General features: G+C 36.0%; 1 protein-coding gene across 4 annotated transcripts in view; it reads left to right on the forward strand.

Moving 5' to 3' along the window:
* The window catches only part of VMP1 (vacuole membrane protein 1), a 109,632-nt gene that overhangs the window by 65,538 nt on the left and 27,259 nt on the right, over nucleotides 1-16,835 (forward strand). For all 4 annotated transcript variants that reach the window (XM_036340165.1, XM_036340166.1, XM_036340168.1 and 1 more), the window contains 2 exons: nucleotides 10,976-11,056; nucleotides 16,004-16,120. In XM_036340165.1, coding sequence (XP_036196058.1) covers nucleotides 10,976-11,056; nucleotides 16,004-16,120 — 198 coding nt within the window. The remainder of the gene's footprint in view (nucleotides 1-10,975; nucleotides 11,057-16,003; nucleotides 16,121-16,835) is intronic.

Consider the following 16,835-nt stretch of genomic DNA (forward strand, 5'->3'; position numbering starts at 1 on the left):
GAGTTCCGACCGAAGCCAGACAGTCCTGCTTCTCCCATTTGAGTTTGGGTCCCCAGAGACTCGCCCGGATCTGGAGCTCAGAGTCTGAAACTCCCTCCCGGTTGAAAACAACAACCGCGCCCTCGCCGCCAGCCCGCTCCGCGTGCGCACTCCACACCTGAGTATTTCACTTCAGCACTGCGCCTCCTCTGAGTCTGGGTATGATATTCTCTTTCCTCCTAGTTGTAGAATTTCCACTCAGCCAGCCTTCCTGTGGTTCTGGATGATGTCCGTTCTGTCCTTTAGTTATATCTCTGAAGTGGTTGTTGGAGGCAGCAATCTCCGGTGTTAACCTATGCCGCCATCTTGGTTTCTCCGAGAATCTATACTCTTTTGTAATCATTTTTTAATTTTATTTTAGAGAGAGAAAAACATCAGTTTGTTGTTCCACTTATTTATGCATTCATTGGTTGTTTCTTGTATGTGCCCTGACTGGGGATCAAACCCACAACCAAGGTATATCAAGATGAGACTCTAACCAACTGAACTGTACAGCCAGGGCCTACAAACATTATCTTCAACTCTAAAAAGTTAGTGTACTGGCTGGGGTCTGAAAAAGACAGATCAACTTTTGCTTATTATACATTGGAGTACACAGATTTCTCATATTTGATTTTTGCCACATCTGTGAACCAGTTGTACCATTAGTTCCTTTGTGTTTTTTTAACGGCTAAATTTTAAAAATTGAGATATAACTGACATAGAACATTGTATCAGTTTTAGATGTGCAACAATGATTTGACATACATATGTATTGCAAAATAATTACCATAAGTTTTGTTAACGTCCATAACCACACAGTTATAATTTTTTCTTGTGATGAGAACTTTTAAGATCTACACTCAGCAACTTTCAAATATACAATACAGTATTGTTAACTGTAGTCAACATATTATACATTACATCCCCAAAACTTATTTTTCTTATAACTGGAAGTGTGTACATTTTTATCAACTTTGCCTGTTTTGCCCATCCCCCACCCCCTGCCACTGGCAACCAACAATCTGCTCTCTGTGTCTATTACATTGGGTTTGGGGTTTTTTACGATTCCATATGTAAATGAGATCATGTATTTGTCTTTCTCTCTCTGGCTTATTTCACTTATCATAATACCCTCAAGGTTCATCCATGTTATTGCAAATGTCAGGATTCTCTTTTTTTATAGCTGAATAATATTACTGTGTGTGTGTGTGTGTGTGTGTGTGTGTGTGTGTGTGTGTGTGTTATATCAATGTATTCCACATTTTCTTTATTTATTTTTTTTAATATATTTTATTGATTTTTTACAGGGAGGAAGGGAGAGAGATAGAGAGTTAGAAACATCGATGAGAGAGAAACATCGATCAACTGCCTCCTGCACATCTCCTATTGGGGATGTGCCCGCAACCCAGGTACATGCCCTTGACCAGAATCGAACCTGGGACCCTTGAGTCTGCAGGCCGACGCTCTATCCACTGAGCCAAACCGGTTTCGGCTCCACATTTTCTTTATACATTTTTCCATCGAGGGACACTTAAGTTGTTTCTATTTCTTGGCTATTGTAAATAATGCTGCAATAAACTTGGGACATGGATATTTTTTTTTTTTTAGATTATTTTGTTTCCTTTGGATCAATACCCAGAAATGCAATGGCTGGGTCATACGGTGGTTATATTTTATATTTTTGCCAACAGTGCACAGAGGTTTTCCTTTCTTCACATACTCACCAACACTTATTATCTCTTGTCTTTTTAATGATAGCCATTCTAACAATTGTGAGGTGATATCTCATTATAGTTTCCCTGTTGATTAGTGATGGTGAGCATTTTTTGTGTACCTGTTGGCCATATGTATGTCTCTTCTTTGCAAAAATACCAACTCAGATCCTCTGCCCATTTTTAAGAAATTATATTTACTGGGGTGACATTGGTTAATAGGGTCAGATAGGATTCAGGTACGGATTTCTATGTTACAAGAACCATATATTGCACTTTGTGCCCACAACCCAAAGTCTTGTATGTGCCCTGACCAAGGATAGAACCTTGACATAAGAGGATGATGCTCTAACCAACTAAGCCAACCAGCCAAGGCCAAATGCATTATAAATATCTACATTTTAAATATATATTTTTTTATTGATTTTTAGAGAGGAAAGGAGAGGGAGAGAGAGATTTTTATCAATGATGAGAGAGAATCATTGATCGGCTGCCTCCTGCACACCCCACACTGGGGATCAAGCCTGCAACCAGGGCATGTGCCCTGACTGGGAATTGAACCGTGACCTCCTGGTTCATAGGTTGACGCTCAACCACTGAACCATACTGGCCAAGCATAAATATCTACATTTTCTTTTTTAATCTCTACATTTTTATGTTTTGTGTCACAATTTACATCTTTTTATCTTGTGTACTCAATAAATTATTTTTTTTAATATATTTTATTGATTTTTTACAGAGAGGAAGGGAGAGAAATAGAGAGTTAGAAACATCGATGAGAGAGAAACATCGATCAGCTGCCTCCTGCACATCTCCTACTGGGGATATGCCCGCAACCCAGGCACATGCCCTTGACCGGAATCGAAACTGGGACCTTTCAGTCCATAGGCCGACGCTCTATCCACTGAGCCAAACCAGTTTCGGCCTCAATAAATTATTGTAGTTATAGTTATTTTTACTTCTTTTGTCTTTTACACTTCATACTAGCTTGATAAGTGATTAACTCACCACCTTCACAACATTAGATTGTCCTGAATTTAACTATATATTTACCTTTACCAGTAAGGTTTATACTTTAATATGTTTTTATATTACTAATTAGTGCCCTTTTGTTTCAGCTTTAACATTTCTTGTAAGGCTGATCTAGTGGTACTAAACTCCTTCAGATTTTGCTTATCTGGAAAACTATTTCTCCTTTGATTTTGAAAGACAGCTTTGCTGGATAGAGTATTTTTGGTTGGAAGTTATTTTTTGTCAGTACTTTGAATATATTTGTGCCACTCCTTCCTGGCTTTCAAAATTTCTGTTGAAAAATGTACTTATGTCTTATGGGGTTCTCTTGTATGTAGCATCGTAACATGCTATTTTTCTTGCTGCCTTTGAGATTCTCTCTTTGTCTTTAACTTTTGCAATTTAATTAATAATGTATCTTGCTGTGGGTCTCTTTAGATTCAACTTTCTTGGAATTTCGAGTTTCCCTAATCTGGATGTCTATTTTCTTCATCAGAATACAGGAGTTTTTAAGCCATTATTTCTTCAAATATTTATTCCCCATACTTTCTCTTTTTTTCTGGGATTCCTATAATGTAAATATATATTCCTTTGATGTCCCATAAGTCTCTTAATATCTTCACTCATTTTCATTCTTTTTTGTTTTTGCTCCTCTGGTGGGAGGATTTATACTGCCCTGTCTTCATGTGTGCTGATTCTTTCTTCTGCCTTAGCTAGTCTATTGTTGAACCCCTCTTTTGAGTTTTCTAGTTCAGTTATTGTAGTCTTCACCTCAGTGACTTCTGTATGGGACTTTCTTATATTTTCTATCTTTATTGAAATTCTCACTCTGTTTATCTTTGTTCTTCTGACCTCAGTGAGCATGTTTGTGAGCATTATTTTGAACTCTATGATAAATCACTTATCTTCATTTCATTAAGGTCTTTATCTGTGGCTGGATCTTGTTTTTCCTTTGGAACTTATTCCTTTGTTTCTTCATTTTCCATTTTCTGTGACTCACTCTCTGTGTTGGTTTCTATGCGTTAGATAAAACAGCCACCTCTCCCACTCTTAAGAAGTGGCCTCCTGTAGGAGATGAGCCTTATCCTTCAACTCTGCCCTAGCTCTTTGGTTGTCTCTCAGTCCTTTGCCATTGTCTTTTGTCTTTTTTTTTAGTGTCTCCCAATAGTTGAGGGTGTGCTGAGACCTGTCAGTGTCCCAAAGGGGAGTAGCTTACTAAGCATCTAGATACAGTCTTCAGGCAGCAAATTTTAAAGTATGCAAATATACTCCTGTGAGGGAGAGATTGGAATATGGGCATTTCTGTTTGCTCTCTCTGCACTGAACCCTGTAGGAATAGCTAGCTAAGAATTGTTTCTGTGTTTGCTACCATCCCTTGAACCTATGAACACAAGCCCCACTGGCTACCAGAGTCAGGCTATCAGGGATATGTCCTCAGGGACAGCCACAAAAAGCCAGGGAATCAGACTAGAAATCACTCAGCTAGTTTCTGGATTTCTTGCAGAGGTTGCAGCTGTATATTCAGTTTGTTTGTGGGAGGAAGTGAGTTCATAATCCTCCTACATCACCATCTTGATTCAGAACTCTAGAATCTCTTCTTAAAATTTCTAAATCTCTAAGTTAGTTTCAAAATAAAATTTCTTTGCTTTGCTTTATGGAAATGTGTTTATGTGATGTATTCTATTTATACTATTTTAGAATTTTGCCCTAATTTTTTTTTTTAATATATTTTATTGATTTTTTACAGAGAGGAAGGGAGAAGGATAGAGAGTTAGAAACATTGATGAGAGAGAAACATCGATCAGCTGCCTCCTGCACACCCCCTACTGGGGATGTGCCCGCAACCAAGGTACATGCCCTTGACCGGAATCGAACCCGGGACCCTTGAGTCCACAGGCTGACGCTCTATCCACTGAGCCAAACCGGTCAGGGCTCTAATTTTTACTTTATTTAAACTCCAGTGATCATCTCTGATTTAATTATGTAAATGCCATAAATTGGACATCAAAACATTTCATTTTCAGAAAAAGTTGCACAACACTGTCCTGATTCTCTTTTCTGGTAAATGTGTGTGCATTTTGTAATCCAGCATCTTAAATTTATTAACTATTTCCTACTGTCATAATAATTTATCTTATCAAGTTAATATCCCTATTTTTTTTTTTGTTATCCTAGAGTTTATTTCCTCCATTTCATGAGTGTGTTTGAGTCCATTATAATTCAAAGAACAGAATGGATGGTGTGTAACTCATTTGAAAACATACTTCAGCCCTGACCAGTTTGGCTCAATGGATAGAGCGTTGGCCTGTGGACTGAAGGGTCCCGGGTTCGATTCCGGTCAAGGACATGTACCTTGGTTACGGGCACATCCCCAGTGGGAGGTGTGCAGGAGGCGGCTAATTGATGTTTCTCTCTCATCGATGTTTCTAGCTCTCTATCCCTCTCCCTTCCTCTCTGTAAAAATCAATAAAATATATTTTTTAAAAATCAATCAAATATATTTTTTAAAAAAAGAAAATATACTTCAAAAGTATTTTGTTCACTGAATTGAGTGAACAGTTGAGTGAATTAATGCTCTACATTTTTATATGAAAATAACTTATAAAGAGCTCCAATAATGGGTAGAAATTTGCAACTAAGACACATTTTAGTCTGTTTTTAAGAGGAGAAAGATTTAAAGATTATGAATTATGATTCATTGTACTTTCCATGAAGATAAGAATTATTGTACCCTTTCATTGTATTTACTATGTGGAATATGATAACATTGTAGAAAATAATTACATGGTTATTGGGATCTTAATAACAAGTTAATATTTCAGAGAGAGTGTCAACGATGCTGAAACAGCTTACAACTTTGTCATTATTACTAGGTTAGCCCCATTTCTGGTTAATAGAGTTTAACTTGCTTGCCACAACACAATTGACTAGGACATACTAACATGTTTTAGATGGCAAAAGAACTTCACAAATACAATAAATTTTAATATAAATTTCCCTTTTACACAAGGAATTATTATTGCAACATTTGCTCTGTGGTTTTTAATAGTGGCTGTGGAACCACTTTTAATACCAACTCCGAGAAGAGCATTTCAGCAGTTTTAAAAATCATGGGCTAAGAAGACAGATAATTCATAAAATTTACCATTACTTTAATGGTAACAGGTCAACTCTAACATCAACTATTAACCAAATACATATTTATCTATGATAATATTGCAGTCATTTAACACGTATAGGAATTTACTGTCACTTTTTAAAGAGATCTTGAAATTTCATGTGACCACTTATGAAAATGAAATAGATGACTGTTGCCATTTGAAGGTAAATGTTATTTCATATGTTTAGCTCTAATCTGACATCTGTAGATTCAAAGACTAATATTTTATAAGCTAATTATGCTTAGCAATACAGTTTCTCTTCTCCCTTAATCATAAATGTATTTTTTTAGGGAAAAGAAATGTGAAGCAAAAGTAGTGCAGATTATTTATACCTGAAGGCTTTGTGTGGTTTATTATTAATATTATTATTAATCCTTTAAATCTCAGTGATAAGGATTTAACTTTTCTTCTTCTGTCTTCTTATAGTCAATGGGAAATATTCCTAGTGTCTCTCATTCTTCCTTTCAGAAGCATGAATATCAGTGGGAGTAGGGAAGATAATTTTATTTATTTGTATTTTGTTTATTTTTAAAAAGTGAAAAGTGATATGTGATAACTAATTGTAAATGCATGCTATTTATTTAGGTAGAGCGAGAGAATGAAACGTTCCTCTCAGGCACTTAAATTGTGAAATAGGTAAACATTGTGAAATGTGAATCCAGAGAAATGAAACTATTTAAAGGAATTTGGTTTTAGTTGTACAGATTTTTTTAAAATGAAGAATAACAATTGAGGAAGTAATCAAATTAAACTTACTACATTGTTCCCATAAATACTCTAAAACCATTAAAATGAAATACTAATTTCCTTTTATATTTTATTTGAATATTGAATACCTAACACACTAATTTGTTAAACTTTTTATTTAAGATATTGTTGTTTGTTATTGGTACATACTTTCCCTTGCCTTATTTATCTTATTTGATGGCCTAAAGAGAATAGCAAATTTTGTTTTAAATGGTTCTTTTAAACTTTAGTAAAAGAGGAATTTTTTGCTGGTTTGTGATGTGTGTGTGTGTGTTTATTTGGGTTTATTGTCAAATAATATACCCACAGTACAGTTCTTTCTCTTTTAAAGCAGGGAGAAATATAAATATTTTAATGCCTAGACAATGTTACTTTAAAATCAAACTGTTAAGAAGGAGCTGTCAAATTATGCAAATAATGAAAAAATACTAAATTATTTTTTAAAAAATAAAGAAGTTTTTAAACTACAGTGCAACAAACAGGAAAGTACAACTACCTGTAGAATATTTTAGACAGTAAAAGAATGATATTTTCAATAAAAATATATTAATAAGCCTCTAGAACAGCGGTTCTCAACCTGTGGGTCACGAACAATGAAAATAAATCCTGCATATCAGATATTTACATTACGATTCATAATAGTAGCAAAATTACAGTTATGAAGTAGCAACAAAGTAATTTTATGGTTGGGGGTCACCACAACATGAGGAACTGTATTGAAGGGTCGCAGCATTAGGAAGGTTGAGAACCACTACTCTAGAGCCATATCAAACTTTTGAATATATGGCTTTAAAGTAAAATGTTTAAAATAAAAACAAAATATGGTTGTGTCTATGAAATCTAAACATGAGTACTTTTACTATTGTAAAATATTTTAGATTTGTTGTGAATACTAATACAATGATCCCCTGAGTTTGCTTGAATTACACAGGCAAGGAAAAACATTAATTTAAATAAATGTGTATGGGTGGTTGAAAGTATAATGTAATTTTAATTCTGAGAATATTGTGAAAGACCTGGAAAATAAATTATAGGAACTGAAAGTAGCATGGTCACTGTGTGCGTGTGTGTTAAGCACATAATGAGATTTATGAAATCCATTTTCAGTACATGACTTTCAGACTTTTTAAAAAGTAAAAACTCCCCATTTAAAAGACACTTAATTTGTTTTCCTTGTAAGATATGCCAGCTAAAAATTAATTTTGAAAAAGAAAATGGTTAAGGGAGGTTTCTACTTCATTTATTTGGATAGAGTAACTTCCCTGAAACAAAAATTCTTGAAACACTGTTAAGAATAATTGATGATGGGCACCCAGGCATCTGAAAGAACAAGGAGTCTATTTTCCTTTGTTCTTGTCTGATTTCTGTTGAGTACAGAGATTCTGCCTCAAGGGATAAAATGTCTCCTTACTTTCAGGATATTTTTAAAAACATGATTCCTTGAACTTCTGTAGGCTTAAATATTTTTATTATTTTGTATATTAAGTGATCTGCATAATGTTTGGTTTAATTATACTATTTTAAATTTAAATATATATATATGTGTGTGTCTCTAATAGAAAAATGCCATCAGTTTAACATGACCGCACTACCATAGTCACCTGGTTTAAATAAATAATAAGATTCTAAAGCCTTGAAATTAAGATAAAAAGAAAAGAGACACTTATAATATTGTATGTCAACTGTAATTGAAAATAAAAAACTTTTTTTTAAAGGAAACAGGACGCCAAACCTTCTAAATACAGTTGACCTTATTTATGCCATTTTATGCAAAAATCTAATTTTCTATGATTTTACATATTGAAGGGTATATAAATTCTGTGATAGAAAAATGTTCCCATGTATGTCTGACTTGGAAAATATATTAATAAATATGTTATCCTTAAAATAAAATCTGTATATATATTTTTTCTTTTTCTTTTTTTCTTTTTCTTAACAATTGAGTACCATCTTGACTCTTATTAGAGTGGATTTGTTGTGAAGATATTAAGGGCTATAAAAGAAGGCATTTTCCTGAATTTATATTTTAACTTTAGGCTATATTAATGAAATTTTTATAACTCATTCGTAATCTAATAGGATTGTTTGATATTTTAAAAACTCAAAACATTTCTTTTCATTATGCCTTACTAGTTTTTATTTAGTACTTCTTATAAATGACAAATTTAGTAATTTGAATTGTACAAATTATTCAAAAGAAAAAGAAGTGCAATTTGTTTTAAAATATGTTATTTTGGAAAGCTGATTTTATTATATTTTTAACAGTTTTTAAATCAATATTTCACTCTTAATGCAATAGTTGTTCACTTAAGGGGAAACAATAAATCTTCAGTTAGAAATCTGAATGAAAATGTAAAGTGCCCTTTACTATAGTCGTTCAGTTGTTTAAAAATATTAAATCTGATATAATGACTTACTGAAAAAATAAGGCTAATTCCCAAAAGAAAAATTATCTCTTTGGAAATAAATTGTAAAATTATAAAAGTTACATTGTAGAATTTAGTTAATGATTAACTTTGAGAGCCTATATACTTGAAAGTGGTTATATTAATACTAGAGGCCCGGCGCATGAAATTCGTACATGGGTATGGTCCCTAGGCCTGGCCTGAGATCAGGGCCATCTTCCCTGGCTACTGGCAGCCGGCCCGCGCCCCCCCACCCCCTGGTTCCTCATTCACCATCAGGTAGTTGGAGCCTGCTGGCTGGGGAGAAAGAACCAAGAGGTTGGCCAGCAGGCCCCAATTGGCTGGGGGCAGCTCCTGCGTTGAGTGTCTGCCACTTGGTGGTCAATGTGTGTCATAGTGACCAGACATTCCGCTATTTGGTCCATTTGCATATTACCCTCTTATTATATAGGATCTTTAAAAATACATATACATTATTGATTTAATTCCTTTGACTTTCTCACCATCCTCAAGTAAGTAGGAGGAAGGTATTATCATTTTTAAATTTTTAATATTTAATATTGTAATTTGCTAGGGTTATTCTGCATATTTGTTAAAGGTTTTTTTGTGTTCGTGTGTGTGGTTTTTTAAGTAGAAATATACAACTTATGTTGTGGATTAGAGAAGTGCTTTAAATCCTGTTTCTGTTCTATGAAGGAACCTTCTATTTTTTATATTCTGACCTTTCTGTAAGATTGTTGCCTATTAGAGCATTGAACCAAAGGGAGAGGAGGATATTCTATGATGTGAACACTGTTTAAAAAGACATTTATATATTAACTAATATTTTTTATCATATCATTTATTTCCATTGAAAATTTGATTGGAATATATGCCATTTCAAAATCAGAAAATAATTATAATCAAATATCAGAATGGTATTTTTAAGAAAAACATATCCTATATAATAAAAGCATATGGAAATTGTCCCCTCAACTGGGAGTTGTCCGGGAATTCGACCAGGGGGCAGGGCCAGCCTGGGGGAAGGGAGGGAGGCCCCAGCCGGCAGTGGTGGTGGCAGGTGGCCAGGGGAAGGGAGGGAGTACCCAACCAGCAGCCGGCAGCTGCTAGGGACCCTACCAGTGCATGAATCCCGTGCAGTGGACTTCTAGTACATATATATAATTGTAGCATAAATATGCTGGAAGAAGAAAATTGTGAAAATAAATTGGCCAGCCAAATGTATGTTTCAGCATCAGAAATGACAATAGAGGGGGGGGAAACCCTCTGATTTCAGAGTCTGAAGAATCTGCCCTATTTATACCCCGGGATTATTGAAAGGCTCAAGTAAAATGTTTGTGAAAACATTTTATAAAAACTAGCACAGGCTGTGCAGATGTAGGATGTTACTTTGCTTTTGGGTGTAATGAATGCTTAGTTATTGCCACATAACTGGTTTTCCATCTTCTGGCTAGTGATCAGCCCAGGTGTCTTCACTGGCTATCTTGAAAGATCTTATGATTTCTTACCTTGGTATTAATCCGGGAGTAAGTCTGGTGAGTTGTAGAAGGAAAGAGAAATAGACAGATGTGGTAGGCCAGTATTTAAAAAAAAAAAAATGAGTTTGTTCATGGTTAGTTTATAGCATTTTGTTCAACCCTAGATAATCCAGAGGGGGTGCAAAAACTAAAGTCACAATGTTTTAGCTTAGTCTTGAAATCTGGTACAAGTTTATCATTAAGGATGTAATTAATGTTCTATCAAGATTCTATTTGCATGTTTTCTAGTGCAACCTGTAATTTTTAAAAATAATTCATCTCATTAAATGAATCAATGCTTTCAGATCATGAGGCATTTAATATTATAAACTTTATAAACAGTTATTTTTCCTCCTTCCTTGTACTTTTCATTAATGTTTTGATATCCTTCTTTTATATAGGACTTTGCCTCCCGGGCTAAGCTGGCAGTACAAAACCTAGTACAGAAGGTTGGATTTTTTGGAATTTTGGCCTGTGCTTCAGTAAGTAAATTGTATTAAAAGTGAGAAATTCCAATAAATGCTAGATTTATATTTTGATCCAATTTATTTTTAAAGATACATGCTTGAACAATAATGCTATCACTTTTAACGGGTATCTAATTTTATTAATCATTCATCTTACTCATCAAATGAGCTGTTTTCTGATGAATATGTTCATATTTTGTTTATTGACTTTTAAGCATTTCATCATGCCATGATGACTTCAGACCTAAATGGCTTGATTCAGTGAGAACAAAAGAGACAAAAATCCATCCTTCCCGTGGAGAATTTATAATGAAGTGCATTTAACCAAATAACAATGCCTTCATTCTTTCCAGAGATATAGATAAGTCATCTTTTCCCGAAGTTTCAAGCATTAACTGTAAAGAAAATGTGTATAAAACCTGCCTTAAGTGACGCTAACACCTAGTTAGATAATTGGAATGTCTGTGGCAAAGTTAAGGGCATCTTTGGCTACAGTGAACTAAGACGCTCTTTATGTCAAACATTTTATGTCTCTGCTATGCTGTACCTGATTAATGCAAAATAATATTGATTGTAAATTTAAAAAATTTGGTTTTACTTAATTAATGTCTCAAATTACAGATTTGTGAAACTAACATTCTTTGATGGGTTTTTATCCTGGTCCTTTTCTATATAATAGAACTAACTACATTTGAAATGGAGCATTTTGATCCAAGTTTTCTTTGGTCGCCTGTACACAACTGTTGGTAGTTCACTGGTGGATTTGACCAGAATAACTAGGTGCACCTGGTTGATACTGATAAAAGCTGCCATTATAAGTAAAATTCACAAAATTATTTTCTGTTGATACCAGCTACTTTATCCATTATGTACTAGAACAATAATACATCTTTGAGAACCCCCTTTCCAGCCTTAGCAAAGCAAATGGACAAAAAGGAAATCATTGGGTGCCAAAATTTTTAATCTGATATCAACATTCTAGAGCTATTCCAAAGCATATCTGTGCCTGAATTACTATCTTTTGACCTTGGCAATACTAGAAATTTTTATGATCGAACTTTTTTCTTTTTAACATAGAAGCTCTTTATCACAATATTGATCTTAACTATTTGAACAGTTTATAGGTATGTTGTAGTGTGATATAGTAGAAAGAATTGGCTTTAGAGTCAGGCTTACTTGGATTCCTAAACCAGTTTAGACTTTTTTTTTTTTTTTTTAATATATTTTTTATTGATTAAGATATTACATATGTGTCCTTGTCCCCACGTTACCCTCTACCCCCCACCCTCCCCACCCCCGCTCATGCCCTCACCCCCCCGTTGTCCATGTCCATTGGTTAGGCCTATATGCTTGCATATAAGTCCTTTGGTTGATCTTTCCCCCTTACCCCCACCCTCCCCTACCTTCCCTCCAAGTCCCGACAGTCCAATCAATGCCTCTCCGTCTCTGGATCAGTCATTGTTCATCAGCTTATGTTGTTCATTGTATTCCACAAATGAGTGAGATCCTGTGGTATTTATCCGCTCTCAAGTTCCATCCATGCTGTGGCAAATGGTAAGAGTTCCTTTTTCTTCTTCCTCTTCTTAAAGAATACCTTTCAGCATTTCATATAATGCTGGTTTGGTGGTGATGAACTCCTTTAGCTTTTTCTTATCCGTGAAGCTCTTTATCTGACCTTCTATTCTGAATGATAGCTTTGCTGGATAAAGTAATCTTGGTTGCAGGTTCTTGCTATTCATCACTTTGAATATTTCTTGCCAGTCTCTTCTGGCCTGCATGGTTTCTGTTGAGAAATCAGCTGACAGTCGTATGGGTACTCCCTTGTAGGTAACTGACTGTCTTTCCCTTGCTGCTTTTAAGATTCTCTCTTTATCTTTTGCTCTTGGCATTTTAATTATGATGTGTCTTGGTGTGGTCCTCCTTGGATTCCTTTTGTTTGGGGTTCTCTGCGCTTCCTGGACTTGTAAGTCCATTTCTTTCACCAGGTAGGGGAAGTTTTCTGTCATTATTTCTTCAAAAGGTTTTCAATATCTTGCCCTCTCTCTCCTTCTGGTACCCCTATAATTCTGATGTTGGTACGCTTGAAGTTGTCCCAGAGGTTCCTTACACTATCTTCATATTTTTGGAATCTCTTTTCTTTTTTCTTTTTCGGTTGGGTATTTTTTGTTTCTTTGTATTTCAAATCTTTGACTTGATTCTTGGGATCCTCTTTTCTGCTGCTGGATCTCTGTAAATTATTCTTTATTTCAGTCAGTGTATGCTTAATTTCTAGTTGGTCCTTTTTCATGTCCTCCATGGTCTCCCTATACTTATTGAGGGATTCATTAAATTTATCGGCGGTTTCCATAAAATTCTTGAAAAACCTTATAACCGTGGCCTTAAACTCTATATCCAATCGTTTGCTTTCCTCCATTTCTGCCATTTGTGACCTGTTTCTTTGTCTCCGCATTTTGGCAGCTTCCCTGTGTTGATGGAGTGGCCCTGTGCGCCAGGTGTCCTGTAGGGCCCAGTAGCTCAGCCTCCCCAGTTACCTGGGGTGGACACTCTTGGTGCACTCTTGGTGCCTTGGTTGTTGTAGAATCACTGGGAGGAATTGACCTCCAGGCCAATTGGCTGTGAGAATCAGCTGTGTCTAAAGTGGGAGGACTTCTGTGCTGAAGACACCCTTCTGGGGCAAGACTTGCTTCAGTGGGGCTTTGGTGCTCACTGAGTCTGCTCCCTGAGTGCGTCCCTTATGGATCTGAGGAGTTGCAGTCTGGATGGACCCCCTCTGACCACTGGGTACAGTGGCTCCTGGATCTAAGGAGGTGCTAATTCAGCCTCTGCCTGAGGCCACACAGCAGGAGCCACGAAGAGGCTCAGCTGTGAAGCAATGCAAGCCGCTGCGGGGCCTTGGGCCTTCTCTTGGAAGTTCCAGGTCTGCCTGGTTCGGCTGCAGTTAGGTACATTCACATGCAAAAGCCTCTGCCGCAGCCTGGGTGGGGCGGGGTCTCAGGGAGTCAGAGGGCGGAGAAAGCGGCCATGGCCGATTCTCCGCCCGGAGCCGCGCGTCTCAGTGTTCCGGTAACGGCTGCAAGCACCTCTGAGGGAAAGCCGCCCTCAAGTTCGCTCGCTGCCGGACAGACCAGCTTCTCCCCGTATGAGACCTGGGTCCCCAGAGACTTCCCGGAACCGGAGTTCAGAGCTGTCGGGAGTTTGTGATTCAAAAAGACAGCCGCATCCTCAGGCGCCACCCCCTTTCCTCGCGCGCGCGAGCCGCCGTACCTCTGCACTTCACCTCCGCAGCGCCTCTGGCTCTCAGCGTGCTTTTCTTTCCTTCTAGTTGTGGAATTTACACTCAGCCAGCCTTCCTGTTGTTCTGGATGATGTTTGCTCAGTCCTTTGGGGTAATTTTCAATTGTTGTGTGAGGCAATAATTTCCCGGTGTTTACCTATGCCGCCATCTTAGTTGCTCCCAGTTTAGACTTTTTACTAGCTAGGTAACCTCAATCAAGTTACTCTCTTTGAACCCTAGGTTTTAATTTTCAAAATGGGGCAATACAACATTCATTGCAAAGGCTCAGGTGAGGATTTAAGATTATATATGTGGATCCTCAGGCTCGTTTGTGAGGTGGAGCCTGATAAAAAAGGAAAACTATTAAAATTGTAATTCACAGTTTTGAGGGTCACATGAAAATTTTTAAGAAATGACTGATGTGAGACTGTGAAGTGATACTGTTATTACATGGTTGTAAGTCAGATGAAATTGCATGAAGGCTTTAAATTTAAAAACAAAACTGAGTCATTGAATCCAAATATTACTAACAAAAAAATACTTGAATTCTAATTTAGTCATGGCACTGTTTTTAAAAGGACCTATGTGACAAGTATCTTTTATATAACTAGACTTTTCTTTGTAAGTTCAAAAATGAAATGATATAAATTGATTTATAAATGGTTTGGCCAAAAGCCACAAGGACAGAGTACTTCTATGGGAGAAAAATGGATGAAGCACTCAAAATAGCTTGTGGTGTCTTTGCATTTTTATGTGAAATTGTCTTTTAGCATTCTTGAAATGTGGGAATGTTTAGAAAAGGTATTTGTTGTGAATCACTTCTTTGTCTGGGACTGAGTATTCAAAATATCTGAATCAGTGCTCTTGTATTTCCACACTTGACTTTCTTTCTAAAATGTATCACACAATCCATAGCCTTGGGCTTTCCTAAAATAAAATATAAATAATGGAAGTTTTATGTTGAGAAATAAAAGCACATCCACCTAGAAATATATTTGTGAATTTACAACAATGTTTGGTATTTATAGATGTGAGCACTTTCTAGATTATATTCTTATTTCCCGCTAAAGATTTTCAAACCTAGCAACTACTAAAATAATCTTCAGGCTTTTTCTCGTGTATATCTCACCTTAGAAAACAGCTACTCCTTCAGCAAATATCTCTAACTTTTTCATCCACTACTCAAGTTAAGTCAAAGTTCTTTAGGTACATTTTTCATTCTAACTAAAAAATTTAAAAAGTAAAATAAAATAAATAAATAAATAAATACAAAGAGTTTTCAATTTTAGGTTTTCCCTTCCTCAACTTTTATTATAATAAAAATTATGTGTAAAAAAAAAAAAAAAAGAAAACAGCTACCAAATAGCCAACCAATCTACTGACTGGTGTTAAATTACTAGGGAATTTATCTAATTCTAATGTGATAGAAAAAAAGTATATTACTGAGACATTGGCCATAAGCAATACAAGCAAAAGGATGGCTGATTTGCTTTGAACAGATTGAACAACAGCCTGAGATGAATGTGAGACCCAGTTTATGGACACGTTAGAATACTTGCTCAGTCTAGTGCTGATCAAGGCACATACCTCTCTTTGTAGTGTAAGGATTTACTCATAGGTGGTAAAATGAAACTGTTCTTTGGATTGTATGTTGGAAGTTCCATTTTAACTTCTTTATTTATTTACAGATTCCAAATCCTCTGTTTGATCTGGCTGGAATAACATGCGGACACTTTCTTGTACCTTTTTGGACTTTCTTTGGTGCAACCTTGATAGGAAAAGCAATAATTAAGATGCATATTCAGGTAATTGTATCTTCTCATCACCTACCGAATGATGACGAGACCATTAAAAGTCATGTTTCTCTTGTTCATTCCAAGGTGAATTGTTAAGATTTTGGTTCTGTTTCTTTTGGTTGACCGCTTGCTTCAGTGCTCAGCCATGTCATTTAGAGGTTAGTGAATTTTGTGCAGGTTTTCCCCGTCCTTGTAGGAAAGTTGTGTCCTTTATTATCTTTCTCCTTGTTTCTTTTCCTTCTTTCCTTCTACCTTTGTTCCTTCATCTCTTTGTTTATTCACTTTTTGCCTTGTGAAACTATTTATGCAAGACTTTTACCAAACAAAAACAGTGTTCCCATGTCGGAAAATGCATGTCATTTTCACATACATAATCCAAAAATGTATCTTTACTGACCATGAGCTGCGATAATATTGCCTTTCACTAATTCTACTTTTCTTTCACACACTGTGTAACACTTCCTCTCAAGATACCAGTGTTCTTTACAGAAAAGCAGACAGATGTTAGTGTTGGGGAGAATAGGGAAGAAAGGGGTCTCCGAAGAGGGAGAAAGATGGGGGTTGTGGTGAGAGAAGTGAAAATCAGCAAGCCTTCAAAGACACTTTTAACAAAATGTTTAGTGTATACTATATGAACAAAGGAGAGAAAAGAGACTAAAAAACTTAAATGAGAGGACCTGCATATGTGCTTCTAGGACTGTGATATGAACTGTTTCCTTCTAAG

The sequence above is a fragment of the Myotis myotis genome, unplaced genomic scaffold (assembly GCF_014108235.1).
Source record: "Myotis myotis isolate mMyoMyo1 unplaced genomic scaffold, mMyoMyo1.p scaffold_m19_p_17, whole genome shotgun sequence".
In the NCBI taxonomy this organism is placed as follows: Eukaryota; Metazoa; Chordata; class Mammalia; order Chiroptera; family Vespertilionidae; genus Myotis; species Myotis myotis.